Raw genomic sequence first — 10,731 nt, 5'->3', positions numbered from 1 at the left:
ACTGAACATTACCATGACTACGAACATTACACTTACTTTATATGTAGCTTCAGCATTAATATTAGGATTATTGATGTCTTCACAAGGCTTGGAGTTGAGACCTAAAGTCCAGTTGTCATCAGGTATGCATTTCTGACAACCTCATTAATAAATTGAGCAGTGGTCAATATTTCATGACCTTTTTTTACGTTAAATTAAACATTTACAAGCAGACACGGGAAAGCTTTTTACCGTTTCTTGGTTTTATAACAAACATCGTCTTTGATGAACGTCTTCCTATGCGTTCGTTTTGCAACATTTAGAGACATTTAGTGAAAACATTTTGCTTTTGATGGTCCTGGCTAAGCGGCATACAAATTTTGATCTTGGAAATCGCTAACAAAAAGGTTTATGTTTTGATTTGAGAAAGCTGACTTGATTTGCAACTTTGGACCTACATAACATAGACAATACCAAATGAACAAAAGACCCTGACCTCATCTTATCTGTTGTAGATGTCTGAGGATTTCTTCGACGATGTCTTCAAGTTGCAGTACACTCCATCTCCTCTAGGAGACACGCCCATTATTCGGACCAGAAGCGTCACTGTTAACATCCAGTGTCAATACCAGAGGTGGGACTCTCCTAAACCGAACAACTGTACAGTGATAACTTAAAGGGTCTTTATAAGTCAAGCTAACGTTGCAGAGTTTCAATCAAATCCGTCTCCATTTTTCTCCAGCTTTGCTTTGTGTTTTCAGGAAACACAATGTGAGCCTCGGCTTCCTGACTCCCACCTGGACTCCATTTCACGACTCTAAAGTCTCTGAGGAAAGCCTTTACTTTTCTTTCAAACTGATGACGGGTGGGTTACTTTAATGTATTTACCGTATTTTCACAACTATATGGCGCACTGCATTATAAGGCGCACCCTCAATGAATGACATTTTTTCCATATATAAGGCGGACCCTCAATAAATGGCACGTTTTATTTTTTTCCATATATAAGGCGCACTGGATTATAAGGCGCCCTGTCTATTTTGGAGAAAAATCTAAGACTTAAGTGCACCTTATAGTCGTGAAAATACAGAACGTTTTTGTTTTAGGATTTTTTGTTTTTATTCTGCGAGGAGGCCACTATTGGTTGAAGTACTATCGTTTATTCAATATATTTTTTTGCATTTATCAGTGTCAGTACAGATTTTGTCGTTTTCCAGCCTTATTCTATTTCAAACTTTACTGTAGAAGCGAAATGCCATATTTTCCATATATAAGGCGCACCCTCAATGAATGGCACATTAATTTTTCCCACATATAAGGCGCACTGGATTATAAGGCGCCCTGTCTATTTTGGAGAAAATTTAAGACTTAAGTGCGCTTTATAGTCGTCAAAATACGGTATTTTAAACTGGTCTTGTTTGATGTGATGCTCTTCCTCTCTCAAGATGACTGGCAGTCTGTTAGGCCATCTTCTGAATTCCTGCTGGGAAACATGATAAAGTTTGAAGTTTCTGTCAAGCAGTTTTACCATACGCCTCTCAGGGTGACGGTAGATGACTGCGTGGCGACCTTGGTCAAGAACATCGATACGGTCCCTTGTTACGCCTTTATGGGCAACAACGGGTGCGTGCTTCTGCTAGTGGTGATGTTTTGTATTTGTTTTTCTTTGGGAAGATAGACTAAAATCAACTCTTGTGTAGTGTAGCGAAACCAACTGTTGAAATTAATAATTTAGGATGCAAAAGTCCAAACATATCAAATGTGACTTTTTGCGTGAGGGTTAAAACATACTTTTACTTGACTATGTTCCACCATTGCATATTTGATGTGACTTTTGTGTGTTCAGGTGCCTGTTTGACAGTCGGTTGACCGGCTCGAGCTCTCGCTTCCTTTCTCGTTTGAGGGATGACCAGTTGCGGTTTGAGATGGAGGCTTTTAAGTTTGAGCAGGATGACCGAGGCGTGGTGAGAGTATAGTGTTAGGTAAAGAGCTCTCTATGTGCTTTGGTCTTTCTTGGCATTATGGTTCTTCTTCTTTAGCTCTACTTCACCTGCAACTTGAGAGCCACGCCTGTAACTGCCATGGTGGATTCTGACAACAAGGCCTGTTCCTTTGCTGATGGGTGAGATGCCTCCTCTTACCTCTACTTCCATTATTCTACTTTATACTCTGTCATCATTTTTGGGACATTTGCAACTTAATTAATAACTTTGCATTCAATCTATACCTGAAAGTTAAAATAATACAGTAAAAATACCTCTATTTTTATTGTTTTTGGACTTTATGTAATCATGGACAGAACTGCAACATGGTGTCGTGGGACAAAAATTAATTCATCAAGCTCCATTAAGGAAGCCGCAAACGACTCTTTGGCTTTTACATGTGTACTTGGGAGTGACTTAAATGGGAGGCTCTCTTTTGCATGATTTTGGGCTCTTTTTAATATACTTGATTATACGGCTTGATTGGTTAGCACATCGGCCTCATAGCTCTGGGGTCCTTGGTTCAAATCCAGGTCGGTCCACCTGTGTGAAGTTTGAATTATATGACAGGATACACCCTGAACTTCACACACTTTTTAGACTATCTACCATTCACAATCAATTCTCCACCATCAGTGACTCACATAAATATAAGTACATAGTCAGATGAAATTGTAAGTGAAAATGATGAGTGAAAGGGTAAAATGTTCACTTGAAAAATCTGTCTATTTCTGTGTCTATTTATAGGTGGACTGAGGCAAGTGGAGTTCATGAGGCGTGTTCCTGCTGCGACACAGATTGCGGAACAGGAAGGTGGCCGCCAGTGATGGGAAACAAGGGTCACCTGAAACCAACAGGTAGGTCTCGGGACATTTTTTTAAAAGGGAAAGGGTCTATTGAGGTTCAGCTAAATTTCTGTTAAGTTTGTTAATGGGTGTTTTGAATGCATTTCAGGTCCAAAATGGGAGGAAGAAATTGCTGTCGGTCCAGTCACAGTTAAGGAAAGACCTAATGACATGTCTTGAGCTGCAATAAATCAAATGTCCCAATTATGGGGCTTTTATTTGATTTGCCTCAATAAAAAATCAAATGATCATAATTTGGGGCAACAGCACCTTCTGATGTTGTAGTGAAGCCTCGCAGTTTAACCCTCCCGTATTGGAAAATCCAAATTGTTTACTATGAACCTTTTGAAGGGATTGAAATATTTCATATTATCCCAAAAGAGAAAAATGTCTTCTCATGTGAACAATTGTCCCCCACCGCTGGCCTGTAGTCAGCTGGGGTGAGGTCCAGCACTCCCCTGCGGCCTTAGTTTTGCCCTATGTTTTAACAAGTTAGAAAAGATACTTGCTAAATTTGATCGTTATACCTCTGACACCATTTCAGTGAAATTATTTCAGGCAATGAAGTGTGATCTAACATTTAGGTCTCCTCGACTCTAGTAAATTCTAGTAACTAGATGATATTCAATACGTACATTTTTACGACATTGTTACTATAAATAAATTCAAAATGTTCGAGGTTTTACGCTAGCAATTGAAGGCATCATTAGACCACTCCCACTTCCGTTAAGAACCGCAATCCGGGAGGACAAAAACAATCCGCTACTCAGCGACCATTGAGTCCGAAAATTCTGGTCTAAATCTTCGGGGTTCTGGACGAGATGTCCACTCCCGAGCGGGTGGACTCAAATTGAAACATGGCCGAACATAGGTAACCTGTTCTCCATTCCATTGAATATCACGATTTCGAGAAAAATATGCATTTTTTTAAGGAAAGGGAAAAACAACAAATAGTCTCCAAATTTCTGTAATATTCATTTGAAATGTATCATAAAACAAAGTCAACTCAAGGCTTGATGTGTAGGAAAGATCTATCTACCTTCAAGTCGAATATATTTTGGTTTTCAATGACAAACTGTATAAAAGACTAATTTATAACTGTGATTAGCACCTATTTTGTTCAACAGTTCGCAAGTCTTCTGTCGTATTGACATCGCATTTACAGTAAGGATTGTTGATTACCTTTTGTTAATACGTAGAACATTTTAGTCCAATAATTTAAATATTACGTAGAAATCACTCTTGACTCACAACCTGCCTCTTAATAGATAAAAAAAACACGAAATAAAAATGAATTCAATCTGACCAATTTTAAGTAAATTAGAAACCACCAAACGACAGAATCAGCCAAACTAAATCAATATAGATATAATAAGTCCCTTTATCAAATACATCAAACTTAAACTTTGGGGGATTTAATAATTACGGTGTGGTGGAACTGCCTAGTGACGTCATCACATATTTCCTTCAAGGTAGAGAACAGAAATCAGTGGCGTCGTATGTTCTTTTTGATTATTTAAAGAATGACGTTTATTGTTAATATGGAATCTTTACATTCAATTCAATTGCAATTCGATCGAGAGGGAGTTGAAATGCACTGTCGGAAACGCTCGACTTGGATTCGGCGGTGACGCCTTCCTCTTTTTCTCTCTCTGTCTGTCCTTCCTCTTTGCCGTAAAACCTGAAGTAAGAGGGCAACGAAGATTGAAGCGCAGCTGGCTTGACTCACTTGACCGCAGTGGTCTGATGGAGAGGCCGGTGAGGCTGCGACTGTTTTCCGAGCTGCGCGTCCGCAACGTCGGCTACGAGGTCAGCCTGTGCCAGTCCTTGCTCACCTGGAAGAGGAGAACCTCCAGCCCGGTGTACCACCCATTCAGACCCAGTAAGACCCCTGCCGAACCGAAACGACTAAGCGAGCACCATTGTTGTCCCTCTTTGTCTCTCAATTCACATTTCTTAACGTTCTGGCGTGGATAACAACAAGACGATTGATACACATTTGTGTCGTACAAAATATAGCTTAATTGCCATTTGTAGATGTTACGTGTTTGGATATTTAATTCGTATTATAGTACCAGGAGTCTCAAATGTGGGTTTTTTTTTACCAACTTCCGCTTACGTAACTAGCCACGTGCTACTAACAGCAAAAACATCTCGAAAATGCATACCTGGCAACTTATACGTTTTCCCGTATTTTATAGGGTTTTTTTTTTTATCATTTCAAATTGTGTACGCTGTATAACAACTTTAGTACGGGATTTTTGAAAAGTACGTTTTCTGTAAAACTGATCTCGTTTTACCAATTTCGGCTCGAATCCCGATCGTCTAGGTCACTGGTAGCAGATGAAAATGTCATCGTCGACTGCTAATATTGTCATGCTTAAAGGATGATGTGTTCATGCATTCCCCATTCACACGTCCGCCTTTTCACTATATAAATATAGCGCGTTGGCAAGCAATGTACCCAGACAGTCAAGCTATTTTCAATAAAAACCTTGCTCAAAATGTAAATGAATAAAAGCAGGAATATACTTGGGTAGTATTCCTCAATAACACTAAGGTGCTTATTTTTTGTTAAAGATGTTTTCAAGAAAATAGTATTTAACTCAAAGATTGGACATCTAGTGCCATCAATGGCTGTCATTGGGTTACATCGGACTCTCAAACAAAACCAAACAAATCTTAATGAAAGGGTGATTTCTCCACTTGATAAAAATTTTAACTGGCCACAGCCACGTCGCCATGACGACAGCCTGAAAACGTCCAACTGGTTTGTGAATTTTTAATGTTTGCTCACTTCATACCTGCTGAGTTTTCATATTAGATTACGCTACAGCAACACGTCTAATATTACTTTTATATTAACAAGGAAAAACATGGAATGTTTTGTTTTTAGATTGTTAATCTGTAGAAAGAGGTAAGAAATCGTCTTTAAAGGTTTGCCTTCATTTTATTGACCTATATTTTGACAAAAGTTTCTTAACTAAATAATAATCAACATTAAAGTTGTGCCACTTGGCCCTTTTATTAAACATATTTTTTCCGCAATCAGGAAATAGAGGAAGTTGTGACTTCATGCGTGAGCAATGTGGGTCTTTTCCCAGGAAATGAAGTCTGTTGTGTGAATTTTTCAGGTGTGTGTCAAAGCGTGTGTGTGTCAGAGATCATCAGCGTGCAAGAAGAGGAAGAGGAGAAGATTAGCAGGGACGATGGCAGCTGGAAAAAGATCCGAGAGAGAACAAACAAACAAGGCAGCCATTCTTTCACAGGTGCCCATCAAAAACCTTTAATGACTTGCTCCACCCACAATAGACATGCCATTATTTTTCATCAACTAGTTGGATTTATCTTTTATTTACACACCATCTTTGAATATATATCATCAAAAAAATCAGACAAGACTGTTCAGAAATAATTAATTAGCCCGAATATATGACAGTGTTTTTTTGCTTGCATTGAAATAAGACTGAAAAAGTGTCAGTCGTCTTACATTCGGGGCCTATCTGGACCAAAAAATGACATCTAGCTAAACTCATTGAATTTTTTGTTGTTGTTTTTTCCCCATTGTAGTGTCGTACGTGGAGAGGTGTCGGCAACACCGCTGGCGGTGTGCTGAAGTCACCTTCACGTGTCCACAGGCGGTGTTGTGCCGCCGCTGGGTGAGCACCATCACAGAGCAGCTGGCAGCCATTAGTATGTAAAGCAAAACACACATGTGCTTGTCAGGTGATGTTGTGTGTCACATGCTCTTCTTTTGTTGCAGGTTGCAGACCCACACATCTTCTAGTGTACATCAACCCGTATGGCGGCAAACGTCAGGCTAAACGAATCTACCAAGAGAAGGTGGCGCCGCTCTTTGCCCTGGCTGGCATCGGCACACACGTCATGGGTATGCTAGTGCTATCTATCAAGTACCTTATTTGTTCGATTATAATGCGCAAAATTTTGTAAAAAAACTGAAACAAGGTTCGGGTGCGCCTTATACACGAATCCCGGTGAAACACTGCCTTCCGCTGATGAAAAAGTCCCCTTGACAGCCGTTTTAATGGGAGACGTACCATCTGTCTTTGTCCGCCAGATAGGGCGCGAGAGCCCGTTTTATTGGCTGGTGCTCACACTTAAAAAAAGAAAAAAAACCCTCAAGAACAATGTAGTCAATTGTTTGGAGGGTCTGATGATGAATCAGACTTTGAAATTTTTTAAATATTATGATGATGAATTAGACTTATTTTAAATTCCATTTGAGAATTGTGTTCATACTTCGAGTTTGTTTTACCAGGTTTCCGTTCCATAAATTGTGAATAAATGTTTTGTGATGGCGATGTGTTCAACATTTGCCAATTGCCAGTACCCATGAGAGCTGAGAAAAAGTGAAACAAAAATCATACCAACTTTTAGTCACAAATTATGGGTGTGTGTTATACACGTGTGCGCATTATACTCGAATAAATACAGTACATTTGCACTGCGGGGCTTAGTTTTATTCATCCATGGATGTGTTACTATAGTTACAGAGTATGCCAACCACGCTCGGGACCACTTGCGGGAAGAGGCGGAGCTCAACAAATACGACGGGTGAGTGTGCCAACGCCACAATCGTTTGAGCTCATTGCCCCACGTTAACAAACGACGTTATCCCCTCCACCCCCAGCGTTGTCTGTGTAGGTGGCGACGGCATGTTCAGCGAGATGGTCCACGGCTTGGTGTGGAGGACACAAAACGACGCCGGCGTAGACGTCAACGCTCCTGAGGAAACGCTCGTCGCCAGCCCGCTGCGAATCGGAATTATACCGGCAGGTCAGGGCTGTTTTTGCACACACAAAAGTTGATGTCTGTTTATCTGCATGTTTGTTTTTTTTAGTTTGCTTTTTTTTCCTGGCAGATATTTTATTTTATAGTCTAGCACAGACATGGGCAAACTATGGCCCTCGGGCCACATCCGGCCCGCCGACGTTGTCCAAATATATATTTTTTCTTCCCCAAGATGGCGCCATTACGCGGAAGCCAGTGCCAGTAGCTCTGTCCACTCGTATTTGTTTTTCATGTTTTACAGCTCTATCTTTTTTAAATTACATTTTCATATTTCTTAATACATTCCTTTTTACTTTACTTTGTACTTTTTACTTTAATAATGAGTGATGAGTATGTTAATACTTTAGTCCTTTTATTTTGTTTATGTTTCAAATGTACTGTTAACGGATGCACTTTTTTATATGTATCCTATCTTGTGCTGACCTGGCCCATCTGTCAAATTCTTAAAGTCAATGTGGCCCCCGGGCCCAAAAGTTTGCCCACCCCTGCTCTAGCACTACTATTGACTCATTGTCCCTTGACAAAGATGTTCGTCAAAGCTTAGTGGCACTACTACTGCGTCATTCTCCTATTTAAATTTTTCCTTTAAATCCTACAGGTTCCACAGACTGCATCTGCTTCGCCACAGTCGGCACCAATGACCCCGTGACCTCTGCCCTGCACATCATCCTTGGTAAATCAGTCGCCATGTTTCGAGCAGGACAACCAGAACCTAGACAATCGAACTGACTAATGACTTGTACAGGCGACAGCCAACCGATGGACGTCTGCTCGGTGCACCACGACGACACCTTTCTGCGCTACTCGGTGTCGCTGCTGGGCTACGGCTTCTATGGCGACGTGTTGACGGACAGCGAGAGGAAGCGTTGGATGGGCCCCGCTCGATACAATCTGGCCGGCCTCAAGATGTTCCTCACGCACCATCACTACGAAGGCACCGTGTCCTACCTGCCGGCCGGTAGCGGCGTCGGGGCGCCCAGGGACACCTCCAGGTGTCGATCCGGGTAAGGATTATTTCAGATTATTTATTCAGATTATGTTAGAAATAGGGTTGGAAGACAAATATTTGATGTAGCTGCTTTTAGTTCATTTTGGATTCAATCATAGTGTCGGGTGTTAAATTAGCATCCAAATCCGGGGTTGGGATTTTTAAGATTTGAAAATGAATGTGCCTTAAAATAATGACTAGAACTATATTTTTGTTTTCTTTCGCAGGTGTTTAGTATGTCGGGACAATAAGAAAGTTTTGTTGGAGAGGGCCTGTAGCTATGAAGTGGACTCCGACGTCGACAGCGGTAGGTTTGGTGTTGCCGACTCAAAAACACTCACTAGAAATCATTTTTATATGTTTTATTTTTAATTGTTGCCAAGAACGTTTGTGTTTGGGGAGGAAGGGGACGGGGTACAGTGGTTTGAGTTTGGCATTGGATTCTATCACATGATCTGATCCAGTAGTTGTGTATGTCGTGCTTTTTGGCTGCTATAAATTAACACCATTAGGCATACTCGTTGGCTAAGTGGAACTAGTACTTCTCTTTAAAATTTACTCATCGTTAACAGAGTATCGTGTAAAATTTGCAAACAAAGCATTTCTTGGAGTATCAGCAGGGTTCACCATAGTATAAAAATGTTTGCCATTTTTTGCATTACAGTTTTCATCGCAAATTCTCTTCTCTGTTATTAATTAATGCTCTTATTCATTATTATTATTGTTATTTTTTTGAAATATTGGTATTGGCGAAAATGAGCTTGGAAAAAAATCGTCTCCTTCCAGAAAGTGCGAACATATCAAAGGATGAGTTCAAATTCCATTCAAACGTGGCAGTTTAAGCGGACGAGGTTTTCACAGTTGAATCCGTGAGGGGAAACACACCAAAAGTCTGATTCCAATACAGAAAACGACACGGGCAATGTGGACGGCTGGCGGACAATTCGCGGCAAGTTCCTGGCCATCAACGCGGCCAGCATGAGTTGCGCGTGCCCCCGCAGTCCCAAAGGCCTGTCGCCCGCCGCCCACCTGGCTGACGGCACCGCCGACCTCATCCTGGTGCGTAAATGCTCCCGCTTCAACTTTTTGCGACACCTCCTGCGCCACACCAGCAAGGATGACCAGGTGAGTGCCCAAAACGTCCTCTAGAAATCGGTCGCTACTGGCGTCCAACCTCACATGCATCTCCGTCCATCCACCCCCAGTTTGACCTGTCCTTCGTGGAAGTTTTCCGGGTGCGGCGCTTCTGTTTCACGCCACGACACTGCCTCAGCGACTCAGAGCTGGAACTGGACCCGCCGGACGGGAAGCGTCAAATCTTCAGCCAGATCTGTCGCGATCACCCGGCCTGCAGTTGCGCGCCCGCCTTTAGCAGCTGGAACTGCGACGGCGAGATCCTCCCGCACACGGCCATCGATGTCAGGTTATTATCGCCTCTGAATTTTAGAGATTTTTACTTTACCCGGAAAGTTTTTTAAACTGCAGATTTGTACTTTCAAACTGCAATGTATTTGACTATTCTGACAGGTCAGACTAGACTTTATTTAATCTTGAAAGAACTTTATTTATTTTACAATACCAATTTTGTTAGACTTGTTTTTTCAATCTTTGAATCCAAAAATCCAGGAAGGAAATCTAAATATTTAACTTTATAATACCTGTTTATATAAATAACAGGGAAAGCTTTTTATTATTTAACCTCTTACATTACTTCCATAAATTTTACCCAAATGTTTTTCCATAATTTGTACTATACACATTTTAACAGTTGATTCTTGAAGAGTAACGACTAGTTAACTTAAGAACAGTAAAAAATATTGTATTTTTTAAAGGCCTTTTAGTTAAAAACAATCATTTTAGCTAAAGAAGAGATCACTGTGTATCAAATGATCTTAATTCATTATATTGTGTTTTTTATTTATTTTAAATTCTACTCCCTCACATGATGCTCCATCACCCCTGCACACACGTGCCCTCTGACATCATCTCTTGTGATTTTCCAGAGTGCATTGCCAGCTGATCAAACTCTTTGCCCGTGGCATCGAAGAGGCGCCCATGTTCGACGAGCTGGCCTCGGGTCGCTCTGCATAGACTGAGCGCTTTGGACATCCTGATGCTCCCTTTT

At 41.0% G+C, this 10,731-nt stretch overlaps 2 protein-coding genes across 2 annotated transcripts; both read left to right on the top strand.

Moving 5' to 3' along the window:
- Window positions 1–3,044, top strand: LOC144209477 (zona pellucida sperm-binding protein 3-like). Its single transcript, XM_077735810.1, has 8 exons — window positions 1–122; window positions 495–613; window positions 741–844; window positions 1,425–1,602; window positions 1,826–1,943; window positions 2,019–2,101; window positions 2,709–2,818; window positions 2,916–3,044. The coding sequence occupies exons 2-8, from the start codon at window positions 495–497 to the stop codon at window positions 2,984–2,986; spliced, it is 783 nt and encodes a 260-aa protein (XP_077591936.1). The 5' UTR covers window positions 1–122; the 3' UTR covers window positions 2,987–3,044.
- A 493-nt stretch (window positions 3,045–3,537) lies between these two features.
- LOC144214647 (ceramide kinase-like) lies at window positions 3,538–10,727 on the top strand. Its single transcript, XM_077743211.1, has 13 exons — window positions 3,538–3,677; window positions 4,494–4,688; window positions 5,941–6,075; window positions 6,377–6,499; window positions 6,570–6,695; window positions 7,315–7,381; window positions 7,458–7,603; window positions 8,217–8,291; window positions 8,364–8,622; window positions 8,834–8,913; window positions 9,514–9,731; window positions 9,812–10,029; window positions 10,610–10,727. Exons 2-13 carry the CDS (start codon window positions 4,553–4,555, stop codon window positions 10,695–10,697), a joined length of 1,671 nt encoding a protein of 556 aa, XP_077599337.1. The 5' UTR covers window positions 3,538–3,677; window positions 4,494–4,552; the 3' UTR covers window positions 10,698–10,727.
- Window positions 10,728–10,731: the final 4 nt, after the last annotated feature.

The sequence above is a fragment of the Stigmatopora nigra genome, chromosome 2 (assembly GCF_051989575.1).
Source record: "Stigmatopora nigra isolate UIUO_SnigA chromosome 2, RoL_Snig_1.1, whole genome shotgun sequence".
In the NCBI taxonomy this organism is placed as follows: Eukaryota; Metazoa; Chordata; class Actinopteri; order Syngnathiformes; family Syngnathidae; genus Stigmatopora; species Stigmatopora nigra.
This window is presented reverse-complemented; position numbering and strand designations above follow the sequence as displayed.